This window comes from Dermochelys coriacea, chromosome 13, assembly GCF_009764565.3.
Source record: "Dermochelys coriacea isolate rDerCor1 chromosome 13, rDerCor1.pri.v4, whole genome shotgun sequence".
Taxonomy (NCBI): domain Eukaryota; kingdom Metazoa; phylum Chordata; order Testudines; family Dermochelyidae; genus Dermochelys; species Dermochelys coriacea.
In genome coordinates, this window is record NC_050080.1 from 2752720 (window position 1) to 2771789 (window position 19070).

General features: G+C 48.1%; 1 protein-coding gene across 1 annotated transcript; it reads right to left on the reverse strand.

The window, feature by feature from the left end:
- Positions 1–1811: 1811 nt before the first annotated feature.
- C13H20orf96 (chromosome 13 C20orf96 homolog) lies at positions 1812–17177 on the reverse strand. Its single transcript, XM_038370282.2, has 12 exons — positions 17100–17177; positions 13335–13674; positions 12131–12204; positions 11594–11735; positions 11058–11188; positions 10276–10434; positions 9531–9630; positions 8104–8261; positions 7875–7976; positions 6643–6729; positions 6177–6295; positions 1812–2864 (listed from the first exon to the last, which is right to left on the reverse strand). Exons 1-12 carry the CDS (start codon positions 17175–17177, stop codon positions 2804–2806), a joined length of 1551 nt encoding a protein of 516 aa, XP_038226210.2. The 3' UTR covers positions 1812–2803.
- Between the last annotated feature and the right edge of the window lie 1893 nt (positions 17178–19070).

Genomic DNA, 19070 nt, shown 5'->3' on the forward strand with positions numbered 1-19070 from the left:
TCTTTGTTGGGCCTGTCCTATAGTGGGTGACTTTTGGGTACTCTTCTGGCTCTGTCAATCTGTTTCTTCACTTCAGCAGGTGGGTATTGTAGTTTTAAGAATGCTTGATAGAAACCTTGTAGGTGTTTGTCTGAGGGATTGGAGCAAATTCAGTTGCATCTTAGTTCTTGGCTGTAGACAATGGATCATGTGGTGTGTCCTGGATGGAAGCTGGAGGCATGTAGGTAGGAATAGCGGTCAGTAGGTTTCCGGTATAGGGTGGTGTTTATGTGACCATAGCTTATTAGCACAGTAGTGTCCAGGAAAAGGACCGCTTGTGTGGATTGGTCCAGGCTGAGATTGATGGTGGGATGGAAATTGTTGAAATCATGGTGGAATTCCTCAAGGGCTTCTTTTCCATGGGTCCAGGTGATGAAGATGTCATCAACGTAGCACAAGTAGAGTAGGGGTGTAAGGGGATGAGAGCTAAGGAAGTGTTGTTCTAAGTCAACCATAAAAATGTTGGCATACTGTGGGGCCATGCGGGTACCCACAGCAGTGCCGCTGAAGGTATACATTGTCCCCAAATGTGAAATAGTTATGGGTGAGGACAAAGTCACAAAGTTCAGCCACCAGGTTTCCCGTAACATTATCGGGAATACTGTTCCTGATGGCTTGTAGTCCATCTTTGTGTGGGATGTTGGTGTAGAGGGCTTCTACATCCATAGTGGCCAGGATGGAAGATCACCGATGGATTGTAGTTTCCTCAGGAAGTCAGTGGTGTCTCGAAGATAGCTGGGAATGCTGGTAGCGTAGGGCCTGAGGAGAGAGTCCACATAGCCAGGCAAACCTGCTGTTAGGGTGCCAATGCCTGAGATGATGGGGTATCCAGGATTATCAGGTTTATGGATCTTGGGTGGCATATAGAATACCCCTGGTCGGGGTTCTAGGCATGTGTCTGCACAGATCTGTTCCTGTGCTTTTTCAGGGAGTTTCTTGAGCAGATGGTGTAGTTTCTTTTGGTAATCCTCAGTGGGATCAGAGGATAATGGCTTGTAGAATGTGGAGTTAGAGAGCTGCCTAACAGCCTCTTGTTCATATTCCAACTTATTCATGATGATGACAGCCCCTCCTTTGTCAGCATTTTTGATGATGATGTCAGAGTTGTTCCTGAGGCTGTTGATGGCATTATGTTCAGCACGGCTGAGGTTACGGGTCAAGTGATGCTGCTTTTCCAAAATTTCAGCCCATGCACGTCAACGGAAACAATCTATGTAGAAGTCCAGTCTGTTGTTTCAACCTTCAAGAGGAGTCCACGCAGAATCCCTCTTTTTGTAGGATTCTATTTCCCCATGTAAATTGTCCTTCTTGTCAATTGTCTGAAATGGGCCATCTTGATTATCACTACAAAAGTTTTTTTTTCTCCTGCTGATAACAGCTCATCTTAATTAATTAGCCTCTTAGAGTTGGTGTGGCAACTTCTACCTTTTCATGTTCTCTGTATGTATATCTATAACTTCTTACTTTATGTTCCATTCTATGCATCTGATGAAGTGGGCTGTAGCCCATGAAAGCTTATGCTCAAATAAATTTGTTAGTCTCTAAAGTGGCACAAGTACTCCTGTTCTATCTACAGGAATGGGGCTTGAGGAGCACCTAGCCAGCTAGTTTGGCTCTGTGTCATCAAGGCTGTGATGTTACATTTACTAGTGGCTGTAAAGCACTTTGAGATCCCTGCTTGATACATACGACTGAAATGACAAGTGCTCTTATTTTTGACAAATAATAAAAGGTGTCTGGAGATTTATTCTGACAGGATGAAACTTCAGTTACAAATTAAAGACCCACTTAATTTTTATTTCAAAATGTAGATTGAAAGTTGCAGGTTAAACATGCTACACGATTATCCATCAACTGGTAGACTTCCCAGCCTGAATAATGTCAGAACCATTCAACCGTAAGCAAGACACAGCTGGGATGGGATGAACTACTGTCATAGGGCAAGCGATGCCTGCTGCTAGGAACTGCAAGCATTGGTACAGAACACTGTAAGTGGAAGATCCTGATCCTGTATCATCATTCTGTCCCCCTGAATTGACATCTACTATGGCTGATGGGGATACAATTGTTCTGACAGGCAGCTGCTGGAGGGCACTTAGTGACAGCTCCTCATTGTTCCATTACTAAAGACCCTATCCTGGGGGTCTGGGCTTCAGCTCATCAGAAATCAAAATATTGATAAAAATCTCTTTTACAAAAGTAGTTTCACTGGGAAGGATAAAAAGGCCAAATTCGTTTTGATAGAACTCTCCTGGGCTTCAGAATTACACCAAGAATTAATCGGACCAAGTGGAACTTTTGATGTTTTATCGGTAGTTGGCTGACCAATGACACGTGGTAGCGTTGTATGAATGTGAGACTGGGGAAGGGCTGTTGACGACAGTGACACTTTAGCAACGATCCACTGTCTTGGACCACATCTGGCTGCTTTAATAGAATTTTGCACCATATTCCTTCTAGCAAGATGGCAGTTTTCTGGCTTTTACCCAGAAAAACCCCAGTTTGGATCTGGCATGATGATGACACGATTCCTGCAGATTGTTCTGTGATGGAATTAGTTTGTCCTGATGAAACAGAAGAAGTAGAGAGCAGAACTTCCTGAGAGCTGGGAGGGTTTGGAGAACTTGTGCACGAAGTGGGGGCAATTTGTTGTACAGCTCCCCATCCTGTTCCTGGCCTAGCTGTGTTCTGTGATGACATAGCTTTCTGGGCAAGGCCTGGCCCATCCACCCACCTTTCCACTTCAGGTCCAAAGCTTCTGAGACTAAATGAAAAACTTCTCCTCTACGGGGATATTGAGAACAATCTCTGTATCTGGCAGGCATCTGAAGAGAGAGCAATAAGGAGAAAATCAAGCCATACCCAAGGAAACAAGAACTCTGCCTCAGTTCAGATCAAGTGAGTCTGTGGGAGTGAAGTGGTGGGGAAGAGAAATCCTGGTAAAATCAAGGCCAGAAACACATGACACTTCTCAGACACACTGTACAGCCAAAACAGTAACTCAAGGCCTGGACATCCTTTGTCCACCACTCATAACCCTTCGCTATTAGAGGGAGGGAGAAGGGGTAGGACCTGAACCCCAGACTTGCTCAGAGAACAGCAGCCCTTTAAAGCCATATTGGGTTCTTGTGCCTGGCACAAGTTCAGCATGAGCCAGAGCCCAGACAGGCGACCCAGCCCACAGCAGCAGGGCCCAAGCGGTATTATATGTTAGCTCTGACTCACCCCGAAGAGCTCATTCTGGCATTAACCAGAGTGGACATCTCCTCTCTTCCTATGGGAAGATCACACATTGTAAATCAAAGCCTGAGCCCTGTTGCATGGCTGTTTCCTAAACAGCATTCACAGGATAACCGAGCCCTAATCAGACGTTGGCAGTGAGTTTATGAAATCAAAACAATGTATTTAGCTGCGACTCTCCTTCAACACCAACAGACAAACGCAGAGGAAAAAAACTTCACAGCAGCAGGGCCTTGTTAGTTATATCCACTCTCCAGCACACAGTGGGAGAAATGCAGTAAGATGAAATGTGACCACTAGTTTGTGTACCAACATCCTCATTAATTCTGCTTCCGTTCCACACCACCTTCAATCCAGGCTTCTGAAACAGCTGGACAAAGTTCAGTGAATTACACCCCATGGCACTCAGAGAAGGTACATTTTTAAAGATTGGGAGACTGAAGCCTAGAGGGGCAAATCATCTGATTTCCAGATGGCCTGAACACCCACAATGCCCATGGACTTCCCACACTGAGAAATCAGGCCTCACATGACTTGCCAGATGTCACATAATGAGTCCGTGGCAGAGCCAGGAATAGTTCCCCAAATCTTCTGACTCCCAGCCATCTCTCACCTTCCTTGCTGACCAGGGTGCAATACTGATTTTGCACAAAAGGTGGACTTGTTCAGCTGTAATTCAGCAAAGCAGGGAACGGAATGGGAGAGGAAAGAAGTACCCTGGTTTTGCTGCTTTGGCCATGCAGCAATTAGAAACAAAAATGAGTATGGAAAGGGAGGGACCCCTCCAGCCTCCTGGCATCCCAGATCTCGCATTCTGTGACATTATAGGCAGTGTTGGATTTTTAGTAACAGGCCTACGATCAGTTTCTGCTCTGCTGCTGCTAGTGGGGGGAGAGACTGAGCCTCTGTACCGCACTTTCCGCAACTCTCCCAGCTGTTTGTGGGCTGAACACAACTTTGTTCCTCCAGTGTCTCAGAGAAACCAATGGGCTAATCTAAGAAAACAAGCACGTTGTGAAGTCATGCGAAAAGCGTAAGGGAGGTCAGTGGGAAATTTCTGTGGAGGAAACCGTGGTGATGGCTCTGGCAAAGGGGCCCAGCCTAGCAGGGCTGTGTAATCACCAAATGCCTGATTTATGATGCTGCAGAAACTTTCCCACTTGGCCTTTCTTCTATTTTTAAACCTTTTCCCAGTCACACGCAGTCACCCCAGCTCTGCAATCTGTCAGGACTAATTAATGCTCCATTTTACCCTTCTTTTATCTGAAAAAATTAAGTTACACTAATATATCACAAGGCTGTTCAACTCTCCCCTATTTTCGGACATGTTGCAGGCTTTCCTTCCGCTTCCCGTCAAGCCTGCCAACTTCTGCAGGTAGACAAGGCCAAGGGAGTCTTCTGGCTAAAACATAGGGCCGATTCCCTGACTCCCAGCTCCATCATTAGCTCTGTTACAGACTTATGGCCTGGGTTTATGGAAATCATGGAGGACCCTGGTTTTTATACCATTCATCTGAATATTATGCATATGCAAAATGGGGGAACCTGCAGGACTAATCTGTCTATAAAATTACTTTGTGTGCAAAACTGGGGAAGCTAGAGGTGAAAAATCAGTGTGATTCACAGTTTGTCCACACACTCACTTGCAATAAATGCATAGGCAAACAGCAAACAATTTCACATGCATTTTGCACACACACCTACAAGTTTAGACTGGCTGACATTCAAGACCTTAACCTCTTTGGGCCAAATGTGGCCCTGGCTTACACCCTAACTGAAGTCAATAACTGATCAAGACCAACATCCAGTTGTAACCTCACTTGGCACTTGTGAATCAAATTTCTATTTTAAACTGCATTAAGTTTCCTTTAGATATTGTGGATCTTTGTGTATTTGGTGTGCAGTCAATCACAATCTGAGGTGTTATCAGAATTGCTCTTTGCATCAACTGCACCCCAGTAGTATTTGTGGGAGTAGTTTCAGGGCGGGTTAGAGCATCTCTCTCAGTTTTATGTTTTGAGCCCACAATCTTAGCTGAACCTTTTCGATTGTTCCTGGACATTAGAAGCCAGGATTTCTGTGAATGAGCTGGCAGGGCATCCTGCACATTGATACACAGACACTCAATGCTGAAAGCAATCAGCCACCAGGGAACTGGGGCTGGGGAGGGAGCAAAGAGGAGAAATGAGATTTGTTTATTTGCAGCTCTCATCTGCCTTTGAAACCTCTTTAACATAGTAAGAAAATGGCCGACTTATCTTTTTTCACCCAGTATTGGGGGGGGGGGGGGGAATTTACTGTGGCTGTTCGAAAAGTGACTTTAGATGACCAGTGCATGCTCTGACAATGAGTCTTTTGGGACCAATATGGCTATGAATACCCTACATACAATGAGCCTTTTGGGAAGGCCCGTTGGCCCCTCAGAGCCTTAGTTTTCCCAACTGTAAAATGAGAACAGAGTACTTCCTTATTGTGCATCACAGGAAGTGTGTAAAGCTTTATTAATCCTCACAACCCCCTAGTGGGGAAACTGAGGCACAGAGAAGGGAAGTGATTTACTCAAGGTTGACAATAAATCAGTATCAGTGCCAGAGCTAGCCCTTCCTACTCCTGCGCTCAGGCCATTAGGCCATGCACTTGCCTTCCCCAGTTGGATCCAATATTACAATTAGGTTTACATTTTATGGTGAGGTGCATCGTTTACCTTTGATGATTGTGCAAATAGCTGGCTTGAGTTTCTTAATATAGGATGCAAAGGCATTCTGAGTGGAGATTAACTCCCAGTGCACCGAGCAGAGGGTGACCTATGAATATTCACGGTGAAACTGGTGCCAGAAGGGCCTGTGGCGTGTTATTCAATAAACTCTACTGCTTAGGAGATAAACACAGGGACCTACTTGGGCCTGCGCAGCAGGACGTCGGCGAAGATCACCTCTCGAGGGTCTCTCACGCTCCAGCGAAGTGTTATGATGCTCTTTCGTAGCTCTGTGATTTCTTCCATTAGCTCATGAATGATCTGAAAGAATTAAACCTGTGAGACTTCTCTTTAAAAACACAGAGACGAAGTGAGCACAAAGGTACCAGAGAACTAGGAACAGCAGAGGAGCTAGAGAAGACTTGCCAGGGCATCTGGTCCATCCTCACAAAGCCAGGGCTGGAGCGTTCCCCGCAGTACACTCTGCAGTGTGCCAGAGGAATCCCTGCGGTGCTCCTCAACATCCTATGTGTGCCCTAACAGTCCACAAGTTCCACAGGAAGCAGACGGGCACAGCCACTGTACTGGAGGACCAGCAACAAAGGGGTTAATACTCACTAGGCCAACACCCCTGCTGCTCCATGCTACTTCCTCCCAAACCTGCTCACCTTCTTTTGCATTTGAACTTCATTCCTGAGTATCCGATTGTTGACAGCCATCTGCTTCAGACCCTCCTGATAGAGAAACCACTTGTCCTGCACAGATAGAAAAAATAAACCAGCTGAAGTAAGAGACCAGATGGTAAATCCCAGTATGCATCTGGACCAGAAGAGAAGCAGAAAATAGCTGGGGAGAGCTGCAGCAATCCCAAACATGATTGCTGTCCACGGCTCTCTTTGCGCTAACAGGCTCAGAAGAACGGCTTCACAGCTTCAATGGGAGGAAAAAGGGATGCTGTCTCTCAGGGTTTTGGTTGTTCAAAAAACTGTACTTTAGAGCTGACTAGGTATAATTTATTTCTACAATGCAACTCACAATGACAGGTATGAAACCCTGCCACTTGCAGACCCTAGGGTATTTGCCTCCAGTAGTATTTGCCAGGTCTAGAATAACAGGTGAACTCCTCCTTTAAGGAATGCATTCTGGGGGCCATCATCTCCTCAATACCCAATGAGATCACATTGTGCTGAATATAGGTCTAGAAGTCAGAAATATTGGTGTTCTAATTCCAGCTGCCAACACAGACTAGCTATATGGCCTTGAGCACGTCACATCACCCTTGCTTACAGATTCATCATCAAATACTGATATTTTTCCATCTCACCAGGCTGTGGTGAGGGTTCCTTAATGTTTGCACAGAAGTCTTAAGTATTACCACATAAAAAGCAATTATACAATAGAAGTTTCCTATATCTTCTGAAGGGACAATAAAATCTCATATTTTCAGTATTGTGTGTATTTGTGTGCTTAATGTGCTTGTGTAATTACTACAAATGTGTGTGCAATCTCAGTAAGTGTGCACATAAGTGCCTAGTTAGACATCTATTTAAATATCAGTTCAATTTAATTCATTCCCTCTAACTGTGTGTGCAAATACCCATGCATGATTCTGAAAATATTGTAACATTCAAGGCTACAATTGTACCACCAATGCGAAGTCTAGCTCTGTACCTACAGCTCCCTGCTACTCTGAAGAAAAGCTCCAGGTATCAGCTAAGCTGGAGGCAGTAGTACACTCTTACACCTTTGCATGTCCTCTGTACTACAGTGTCACTGGTGGACCAAATCTGGAAACGCCCAGCCCTATATGGCAGCTCCCAGTAGCAGTCTAGTTGGCAGGGTACTCCATTATCTTTCTCACTGACCTTCAAGCATGCAAAGACGGATGCAATCCACTAACCGTTGCAACAGCCTGTAATATTTGCTCCTTCTCATCTTGAACCTTCTTTTCCAGTTGCTGCATTACTGTTTTTGCCAGATCTTCTACATCTTCCATTTCGTCCTGAGAATTACAGAGAAGGGTTGCAGGGAAACAACAGGATTATTAAGCAAGTGAACATCTGATTGCTGTGGTCCCATCTCTTCTCTTTACACACAGGGATAACATAGGTTAGGAGAGGTCTCTTTACTTGCTGTTCTTCCTTCAGGTTTTGGATGTTGCGAAGCATAAAGGCTATCTGGACGGCTTTCACCGGGTACTCCTTGTCCATGTATGTTCGTAAAACATTGAGTTCTTCCTGGAGCATTTGAACATTCGTGTTCATGTGATCCACCTGATGTTTTAGTTCTGATTAAAAGGCCAAGATAGAAAGTTAAGCCACAGAGACTCCCAAACCCAAGTCTCCTGTTCAGTGGAGCCAAGGAAACTTTTGTTCTTCTGAAATAGAGTCTTTTCTTTACAATAGTTAAATATTATGTTAGTCTAGTAGCCATGATTAGAAACACAGGAACTGCCAGACTGAATCAGACCAGAGGCCCATCTAATCCACTATCCTGTCTCTGACAGTGGCCAGTACCAGATGTTTTCAAAGAAGGTGCAAGAATATGGAATAACTTGCCCACAGAGGAAGTCTCTTTTAACCCCCATCAGTTAGTGGTTAGTTCTGCTGTTGTAGGGTTTATATCCCTTCCAAACATTTTTTACAGAAGTTGACTGAGAGGGAATGTCCCTGTGACAGATATTGCAACTGCATGCAGTATCCCATGTTGTATTAAGTGTATGATTAGTTTGTGTATCACTGTGGGCCAGGAATCGTGTGCAACTCCAGTAGTAGAGAAAGATTACTTTTAGCTCCACCAGGAACTAAGAAGGGGGGGGGGGAGAATGATTAAGGTGAATCACTCAGGTTGTTAACACCTCCAGAGAGGTACCAATTGGGGAGGCTTATCCATACTTGGTCAAACTGGGTTTTCCAGAGACCAATAGACAAAGAAAGGGCTTTTGGCATGAAAAGACTGTTTAAACTGACTCAGGGAAAGACTATGGCCTACAAGGGCACCGTAAGTCTAATGGGTGACTCCTGGAATGTTTAAGGTGAGATCAACTCTATTGATTGTTTTAATGATGTTTACTCTATAAATGCTTTTACTTTAAGAATAAATGTGCTTGCTTATGAGGAGCTGTGTAGTAACTTGTAACTGCTGGCAATATACTGTTCATAGCCCACAGAGAGAAAGCAACACCCAGGTGCTGGCCATCAGGCAGACTAGCTTGCTGGGGATATCACCGAGTAAGGCAGGGAGCTGTGCAGCTTTAAAACCCCAGTTAGAAGGTAGTGGGACAAAGGTCCCTACCCAGAGACGGGTAACAGCTGGAGTCCTGAGACCTGGCTGGGAACTCCTTGAGTAGACCACAGAGGGAGGATACAGATGCAGTTACCCTGAAACTGTGACAGTCCCTATATACCAAAACGAATCAATTAGCTTTAGGAAACCTAATTATTTGACGTTCACAACAACAATCTGGCATTTATAATTAATGAAATGAGGAGTAGAGGACAATGGGGTTGCATGTACTGTATTGCCTATTAGCTTAATGTAAACTATCCATTCTTACTCTTCAGGTTCTTTTCTACCATTTTTTCTGTTTCTTGGAGTTCTGCTCTTGCTACACCAACTTGGTTCTGACTGGAGTCCTGAAGGGTCGAAATGACTGTCTACAGAGAGAGAAATCTAGTCACTGATTGCTGTACACTACTGACAGACTATGAAGTGTCTAGCTGCAGGCTTCCTAATGCACCTCTCACCATGGTATTTATTGATCCCACTAATAGCATGATGAAGTGAACTGCATGGTGCTATGGCAGCACAGCTGCAAGCACAGGAGAGCTGCTCTTGGGAGTGACTTTGTGCTTCCCACCTCATGAGCCAATCGAGGTCATGCACTTCATGGAGGAAACATGTTCAAGCTACTAGGAGAGGGTGACAGTTGTCACTTGCTACACTCTTGCTTCCTCATCAGAAAATCTTGCAGCAGCATTGCCTTTGGGATTGGCAAGGTGGCTGCTCCACACATGCCAGGGCTGTATCTGCACTAGAAGGGATGCTTAAGAAGAGGAAGTGTGATGCAGGTAGCTGGAGCATCTTTGGCTGCTGTGTGGCAGAGCCCAGTGGTATATAAACTGTGTAAAACAGAATGCTGCAGCGGAGCTTCAGGGCACAAGACTGTTCCCCCTTACCACTAGTGATGGGCTGTGTAATCACCACACAAGAGTTTGAATCTGCTCGGGTGGGATTAGAAGGAGCTGGGATTATGTTGGGATTCTGATGATCTGACTTCACTGGCCACATCTAAGCCTCACCCCAAACATCTCATACTGCTGCAGCAGATCTCTGGCATGCTTGGCAGTACTGGCATCTGTCTGCTGAATGTCCTGGGCCAGTCTCCTGTTGGTCTCTACAAGGGTGGCGCTGTGATTCTTCAGCTCATGTAGGGACTTTCTCTTTGACTTGGTCAGTTTCTGAAAGAATTTATGAATGAAAGATTTACAAATGTGTTCCACCTGCCATCCCAATGACATTCCTGTTCATTAATAAATAACGATATCACCCTTGATTTACTTTGGCACCATAAACCCACCTAATCATTCAATCTTTTTGCTAAATCACACCAATTTCCCCAACTCATCCCTGCACCCACCTTCTTCATGGGCCAGCTGCTCTAGCACTACATTCTTTCTCTAGCTCCTCCCAGCACCTGGGGCCTGATTCTCCAGTGCTCAGCACCTTGTGGAGTCATCTGCATGAGCACAATGGGAGTATCACATTGGTGCATGCCTCCAAATCAGAATAGCAGCCTTTGACATCCACTTTGCACGAGTGTAAATGAGATAATCAGGCCACTAGTTTTTTTTCCTCTCTTGGGACAACCCTGAATAACCATATGGGAAATGCATCCGATGAAGTGAGCTGTAGCTCACGAAAGCTTATGCTCTAATAAATTTGTTAGTCTCTAAGGTGCCACAAGTCCTCCTTTTCTTTTTGCGAATACAGACTAACACGGCTGCTACTCTGAAACCTGTCATATGGTCTGCGCCAGCCTCCCTATAAATAAATCACAGCACTGGACATTTGCTTCATGTACCTTAATAATTTTGATGTTCTCCAAGCTTTTAGTTAGATCAGTCTCTTTTGCTGAGGTTTTCTGCTGAGCAAATCTGGGATTCAGAGAGGGTGTGATCTTCGAAGGCAAGGATGAATTGGTACTGAATAGAACTGGTAAAACAGAAAATGCTCTGCACTTATTATACTGTCCAGTTTTAACATATGGCAAGAATTGAATATACTTGTAGTATCGTAGTATTGAGTGAAGCTGAGGGACATTTAGGAATGACAGCCACAGGAAGTTTATAATTCCTGTAGACCAAGGGGAAGTAACCAAGAAATGGTATAGGAGCACTGAATGTAAGCAGCTCACAAGTCTCCAGTCCTGGCATTTTTATTCTCAGCCTTTCCCAGCAGGAGTCACTGCAGAAAATGGTGAAGCTGTACTGGCTTTGGGGAAATTCTCAGCTCCTATATGGCCAAACCCTCCCAGCAGGAAGCACTGTTGGGACTTCAAGAAGGGGCACTGGTGGGGAGTGACATGCCATATGGTACAGAAATAGAATCTCTGCCAACCTGACCACTTGTCTTTCTGGCAGCCAGCGGAGCACCCTTCGCTTTTCTTGTCCTCACTCGGTGATGTGATAGCTGGCAAAGCTGGTTTGTGTGACACAGGTTTATTCTTTTTTGCTTCTACCCTCTGCCACTTGCTGTAATCCTAAACTCAGCAGAAGGCACAAACAAGACGTTACTGCTTAAGGTGTCATGGGAGATTTACAGGAGGTCTTCACTACAATTCGAACTTCCCCATCCTATTCCTCAAGGGACTCTGGGAACCTCTCCACTGTGCCAAAAGGCTAAACACATTTGGGCAACACTCCCTTCAGACCTTCTATCAGTGACAGTTTGCTAGCATATCTGATGGGGCCAGTCGAACATGTGCTTACATTCAAATGGCAGCCATCCACCTCCCATCCCTTCCTTCACCACAAGCAGCATGGGGAGAGGCATTGTATAGGGTCTATCTATGTACTTCGAAAGCCCCCATCACCAGGGTGTTCTGGCTCCAGGCCCTCAGAGGAGTCCAGTTAAAGTGCCATTAGGATAACTTACTGTTGTCCCGTATTTATTAGTTATGTTTTGGGCTAGGGTGTTCAGGACCTTTGCAGCCATCTCTGGGGGCAGCTCTGGAAGGAAAGTGGGAGACGTTAGCCACGTGGTGACTTTATAAGTACTGCAGACCCTGGGCAAGTAACTTCAAGAAACGGTATAGGAGCACTGAATGTAAGCGGCTCACAAGCCTCCAGTCCCGACATTTTTATTCTCAGCCTTTCCCAGCAGGAGTCGCTGCAGAGAATGGTGACGCTGTACTGGCTTTGGGGAAACTCTCAGCCCCTCTGGGCTCAAGCCCTCCCAGCAGGAAGCACTGTTGGGACTGCAAGAGGGGACACTGGTGGGTGGGCAGTGACATGCCATATGGCCATGCAGACAAAGTGAGCTAGACACCATCCTGGGGTCCCCCCAGCACCCCTCCCCGGGAGCCAGAGCCCATCCTGGGGACCATCCTGGGGTCCCCCCAAAGCACCCCCGGGGGAAACAGAGACCATCCTGGGGTCCCCCCAGAGCCTCCCCAGGGAGCCAGAGCCCATCTTGGGGACCATCCCGGGGTCCCCCCAGGGGGAGCCAGAGCCCATCCTAGGGTCCCCCCAGAGCCCTCCCCAGGGAGCCAGAGCCCATCTCGGGGACCATCCTGGGGCCCCCCCAGCACCTCCCGGGAGCCAGAGCCCATCTTGGGGTCCCCCCCAGAGCCTCCCCAGGGAGCCAGAGCCCATCTTGGGGACAATCCTGCGGTCCCCCCAACACCCTGCCATGGGGGGAGCCAAAGGCCATCCTGGGGTCCCCCCCGGGAGCCAGAGCCCATCTCGGGGACCATCCTGGGGCCCCCCCAGCACCTCCCGGGAGCCAGAGACCACCCTGGGGTCCCCCCAACACCCTGCCATGGGGGGAGCCAAAGGCCATCCTGGGGTCCCCCCCGGGAGCCAGAGCCCATCTCGGGGACCATCCTGGGGCCCCCCCAGCACCTCCCGGGAGCCAGAGCCCATCTTGGGGTCCCCCCCAGAGCCTCCCCAGGGAGCCAGAGCCCATCTTGGGGACGATCCTGCGGTCCCCCCAACACCCTGCCATGGGGGGAGCCAGAGGCCATCCTCGGGTCCCCCCCGGGAGCCAGAGCCCATCTCGGGGACCATCCTGGGGCCCCCCCAGCACCTCCCGGGAGCCAGAGACCACCCCGCGTCTCCCAGCCCCGCCCCCTCCGTGCCTGTCCTCGCCCCGGGGCTTCTGCGTCTGGCAGCCGGCGGGTCTCCATGGGGACGGGACGGAGGCGGCGTACGGAAGCCGGCTAGGGGTGGGGCCTGGCTCTCTAGCCCCGCCCCCCGGCGCTGCGCTCGGCGGGCGCACGTGGGGCGGCGCCGGGTGGGCCACGGCTCTGCAGCGCCCCCTGGCGATCCCCAGCCGGCGGAGCCACCCCCGTCCCGCGCGCCCGGTCGCTGCTGCCGCGTGTGCCCCGCACGGGGCGGTTCGACTGAGCCGCGCGAAGGCGCGCGGGGGGCTCTGTCCTGGTGTAGACGTGGCCCTGGGCCGGTCACAGGGACCTGGAGCTTGCAGGGTCAAGCGCCAAAGTTCGGAAAAGACCCAGGGAAGCCGCCGTTGCAGGGAACCTTCTGCCCCAGCCCGCTGCAGCCCTGGGCAGGGTGCAGCGTCTTCAGAGGCCAGGCCTCCTGCCCCCGCGGGAAAGGTTAATGGGAACGTGCTTTGGAGAACCGCAGAGCACGTGTGCTGTGTGATTTGCGGGCCTCGGGCACAGGGTGTGTCCAAGGCCCCCAAAGCCATAGATGGCGTGTCCCGGTGACCCTATTTATTGGATCCTGTGAATAACTTTAGTTACAAAGCCATTTATTTCTACGCAGTTGGATTTATGGGTAATTGAAAAAAAAATTAAAGTTGGAGCATTGTTAGAATCCCAAACCTTTCCTGAGCGTCTGGTTTGTGTACCACTGGAGGATTCATAGATTTTGAAGGCCAGAAAGGATTACGATTATCTGGTCTTCCCTCTTACATAAGACAGGCCAGGGAACTTTGCCCAATACTTCATTTACCTGGGAGCTTTCTACATACAAACTTGCACCAGTTTAGTTAAACCAGTACATATCCCAGTGTGGACACCTTTACATCAGATTTAAACAGATTATAATGGATTAGCTTGCCCCTATAGGTTTCAGAGTAGCAGCTGTGTTAGTCTGTATTCGCAAAAAGAAAAGGCGTACTTGTGGCACCTTAGAGACTAACAAATTTATTAGAGCATAAGCTTTCGTGAGCTACAGCTCACTTCATCGGCCCCTATAAAGGCTTATCTATGTGATAAATGGCACTGAAATAACAAAATGGGTTTCAGAGTAGCAGCCGTGTTAGTCTGTATTCGCAAAAAGAAAAGGAGTACTTGTGGCACCTTAGAGACTAACAAATTTATTAGAGCATAAGCTTTCGTGAGCTACAGCTCACTTCATCGGATGCATTTGGTGGAAAAAACAGAGGAGAGATTTATATACACACACACAGAGAACATGAAACAATGGGTTTATCATACACACTGTAAGGAGAGTGATCACTTAAGATAAGCCATCACCAACAGCAGGGGGGGGAAGGAGGAAAACCTTTCATGGTGACAAGCAGGTAGGCTAATTCCAGCAGTTAACAAGAATATCAGAGGAACAGTGGGGGGTGGGGTGGGAGGGAGAAATACCATGGGGAAATAGTTTTACTTTGTGTAATGACTCATCCATTCCCAGTCTCTATTCAAGCCTAAGTTAATTGTATCCAGTTTGCAAATTAATTCCAATTCAGCAGTCTCTCGTTGGAGTCTGTTTTTGAAGCTTTTTTGTTGAAGTATAGCCACTCTTAGGTCTGTGATCGAGTGACCAGAGAGATTGAAGTGTTCTCCAACTGGTTTTTGAATGTTATAATTCTTGACGTCTGATTTGTGTCCATTCATTCTTTTACGTAGAGACTGTCCAGTTTGGCCAATGTACATGGCAGAGGGGCATTGCTGGCACATGATGGCATATATCACATTGGTAGATGCGCAGGTGAACGAGCCTCTGATAGTGTGGCTGATGTGATTAGGCCCTATGATGGTATCCCCTGAATAGATATGTGGACAGAGTTGGCAACGGGCTTTGTTGCAAGGATAGGTTCCTGGGTTAGTGGTTCTGTTGTGTGGTGTGTGGTTGCTGGTGAGTATTTGCTTCAGATTGGGGGGCTGTCTGTAAGCAAGGACTGGTCTGTCTCCCAAGATCTGAGAGAGCGATGGCTCGTCCTTCAGGATAGGTTGTAGATCCTTGATGATGCGTTGGAGGGGTTTTAGTTGGGGGCTGAAGGTGATGGCTAGTGGCGTTCTGTTGTTTTCTTTGTTGGGCCTGTCCTGTAGTAGGTGACTTCTGGGTACTCTTCTGGCTCTGTCAATCTGTTTCTTCACTTCAGCAGGTGGGTACTGTAGTTGTAGGAATGCATGATAGAGATCTTGTAGGTGTTTGTCTCTGTCTGAGGGGTTGGAGCAAATGCGGTTATATCGTAGCGCTTGGCTGTAGACAATGGATCGAGTGGTATGATCTGGATGAAAGCTAGAGGCATGTAGGTAGGAATAGCGGTCAGTAGGTTTCCGATATAGGGTGGTGTTTATGTGACCATCGCTTATTAGCACCGTAGTGTCCAGGAAGTGGATCTCTTGTGTGGACTGGTCCAGGCTGAGGTTGATGGTGGGATGGAAATTGGATACAATTAACTTAGGCTTGAATAGAGACTGGGAATGGATGAGTCATTACACAAAGTAAAACTATTTCCCCATGGTATTTCTCCCTCCCACCCCACCCCCCACTGTTCCTCTGATATTCTTGTTAACTGCTGGAATTAGCCTACCTGCTTGTCACCATGAAAGGTTTTCCTCCTTCCCCCCCCTGCTGTTGGTGATGGCTTATCTTAAGTGATCACTCTCCTTACAGTGTGTATGATAAACCCATTGTTTCATGTTCTCTGTGTGTGTGTATATAAATCTCTCCTCTGTTTTTTCCACCAAATGCATCCGATGAAGTGAGCTGTAGCTCACGAAAGCTTATGCTCTAATAAATTTGTTAGTCTCTAAGGTGCCACAAGTACTCCTTTTCTTTTAACAAAATGGGTTGTAATTCACACCTGAGTTATTTCAGTGCAAATCTACATTTTACTAATATTGAAATAGGACTGGTGCTCTTACTCTGAAATCAGCGCGTCCACACACAGCCTTCCACTGAAATTATTAACGGTGTGAACTGTAACCCATTTCCTAGCGCTTCCTACAATTCTCAGGGTCTCAAGTAGCAAGGCTTGCCCCATGCTCACCCCCTCCCACGCAGACATGGTACAAAGATTGGTGCAGAGTACACAGTGCTGCCCTCCAGGCAGATTTGCAAGGGAGCCTTTCTGCCCAGGTCAGGCTCTGCAAAGCCCTGTCCCTTCAGGCCAATGCCCAGGGCCCCCTGGGATACTGTTAGTGCCTGTTTACAGCAGGACGGGGATCTTCAGGTGACATGCGCCTCACCCTCCCAGCCCAGGGCAGGGACAGGAGAGATCATTAATCCTCTCTTGGCCTTTGTCTAGCAGGTAGGAGGAGCTTTCACACTCTCAGGCCCAGATGCCCTGGGCCAAGCTGGTGATGAGCTGAGCTCCAGGTTCTGCTTTATCAAAGCAGGGCAGCTGGCCCCACCTCATCCCCCAGCAGCCCCAGATGCCCCTTAGCAAGAGCGTGTTTCTTCTCAGAAGTTGATGAATGACTTTTTGGGGCATGACATGGCCTGGGATCTGGGAAGCCTCTTAATCTGAGACAGCCCTGGGTACTGCAGACGGGGGGTGAGGGTCCTCCCCCATCCGTTCAGTGCTGCCTTTGTTCCTTGGTTTTTTTACACATAAAAAAAAATCCCTTGTAGGATAGGGTGGGGGAGGGGATTGCAAAGATGAGCTGAATGGCTCCTTTGTTCCCTGGCCTGTCACTTACTGTCAGGTTAGTCCAGAACAAGAGAGCGGGCGAGCCCTTAAACCAGCTGTTTGGGTGTGCTGACATTTCCTTCTTCATGTTAACAGGGACTTTATTATTGTGTGGTGGGAGGGGGAGTGCCGGGGGCTGAGGCTAGGAATGGGATTTTCACCCCACTCCTTTGCCTGCCGGGATTGGATTTGGTTCTTTTTTTCTCTCCTCTCATTTGCAATGTGCCTGCTGATTCTTTGGCCCCTTTGTGATGAGTCTCTCTCTCTCCCGGGGCGGTAAATGGCAGATTGCTACAGTCTTCCTGTGCAGGTATTTATGCCACACTCAGCAGGATGGTAACCAAGTCTGGTCCTTCCCCTGACTTCAAAGTAAAGATGATGATGATCAGGTTCAGTCATCAGGTGAAGGGGAAGGGGGGCACTCCCCCTTTCCTTAGTTCATCAGTGTGGGGCATCTGTTGCTGTAACAACCTGCAGATTGACACAAAGACACAAAGAGAGGACTGGATGCAACCAGAATCCTTGCTAACAGTGGCATGTTTCCAAGGTCAGACTCTGATTTAATGTAGCAATTACTAAATCAGGCACCAATCCCCAACAAGCAGGGCTGCAACACACACAGGGATATGGAAAGGACACGAGGGTGGGCTGAGACCGCATGCGGTGACCAGTGATCAGTGAGACTGCAGGCCCGCAGATGTCCGCAAAGATCTCACCCTGCTATGGAGGAGGCTGTGACCCTGCAGCTCTGAACTGCGCAGCAGTGGGAGAAAGAACATGCCATTAACTGGGCCTTCCTCATTCCCGGAGATAGAACGAGCTGGATTCTGATCTCCTGGCATTGCAGAGACGTTCCAGGTTAGTCAGTTTCACTCGGAGCAGAATCCAGCCCAAGGTTTTACATGTAATCAGATAAGAAACCAGAAAGGAGCAGCCCAAGTTCTCACTGTGGAGGAGAATGGGCCCAAGGAGTATCTGGGCATAAGAGCGCCCTGCTTTCAACACTTGAGCTACACAGGTTAGAAGAAAATGGTTTGAACCTGCCCTTGTTCACAATGATGCAGAGTGAATGGTGCAGTTCTCCCTCGCTGACACCCAGGCAAAAATGCCGCCCTGCTCCCTCTCCCTCCCTCTATCCCTGCCTGTGATTTCTGTGCTGCATCTCGTCAAAGCTCAGCATGAAATCTCACTCCTGTTGCTTTCAGTCTCTCTTCACACAGGAGTCTTTCCATTCCTCTGCCCAGCTCTGATCCTGCTGCGTCCCCCTGGGGAGAGGGGGCCCAGAATGGAACACATGGTTTCAGGGGAGGGTGTGCCCAGGAGCAATCGTTTCAGGGGACGGGAAACTGCTTCTTTCAACCATGTCCTGATGAGACAGCATATGTCCAATCTGGGTGGCCAGTCTTGGTCTCAGTGCTGTGGCAGAGATGTTCTTTGGGCTCCACCTTGTCCAGAGACTGCAGGGAAAATTTTCGGTGACCATCCTCGGTCCTAACGATGGCGACATGCCCTCTGTGAGGATCCTCGCTTCTTGCACTGGATGTGTCGGACTCTCCTCGCAGTGCTAGCCAGAGCACGGAGTTACCTTTCAGGTCACTGCAGAGGGACATGCACTCCAAAGGCAAGTGGCAAACAATGCACCAGTTTCACATATTTTCCACCCATCCAGCTCTGGTCAAATTTACCACCATCAGTTCCCTTCCTGCAGAAGCCTGCAAAGGGCTGGCCTAGCCCTGACGGCTACATGAGTCGGGGCACGAGAGCTTGGTCAGAAAAACCTTGAAAAGAAGGTTCACTTTTTCCATGTCACTTCAGCTCATTCAGGGCTGCAGGTGGGGGATGTCAGTGTCCCTGACACAGTCCTGGGACCAGTTAATAACCCCCCGAGCCAGGGACTGAAGAAGACTATTGAGGGGGCTGAATTCATTAGCAGAGAATCTGGGGTCTCCCATCCTGAGATCTAGGTGTGTGTTCTTACTCG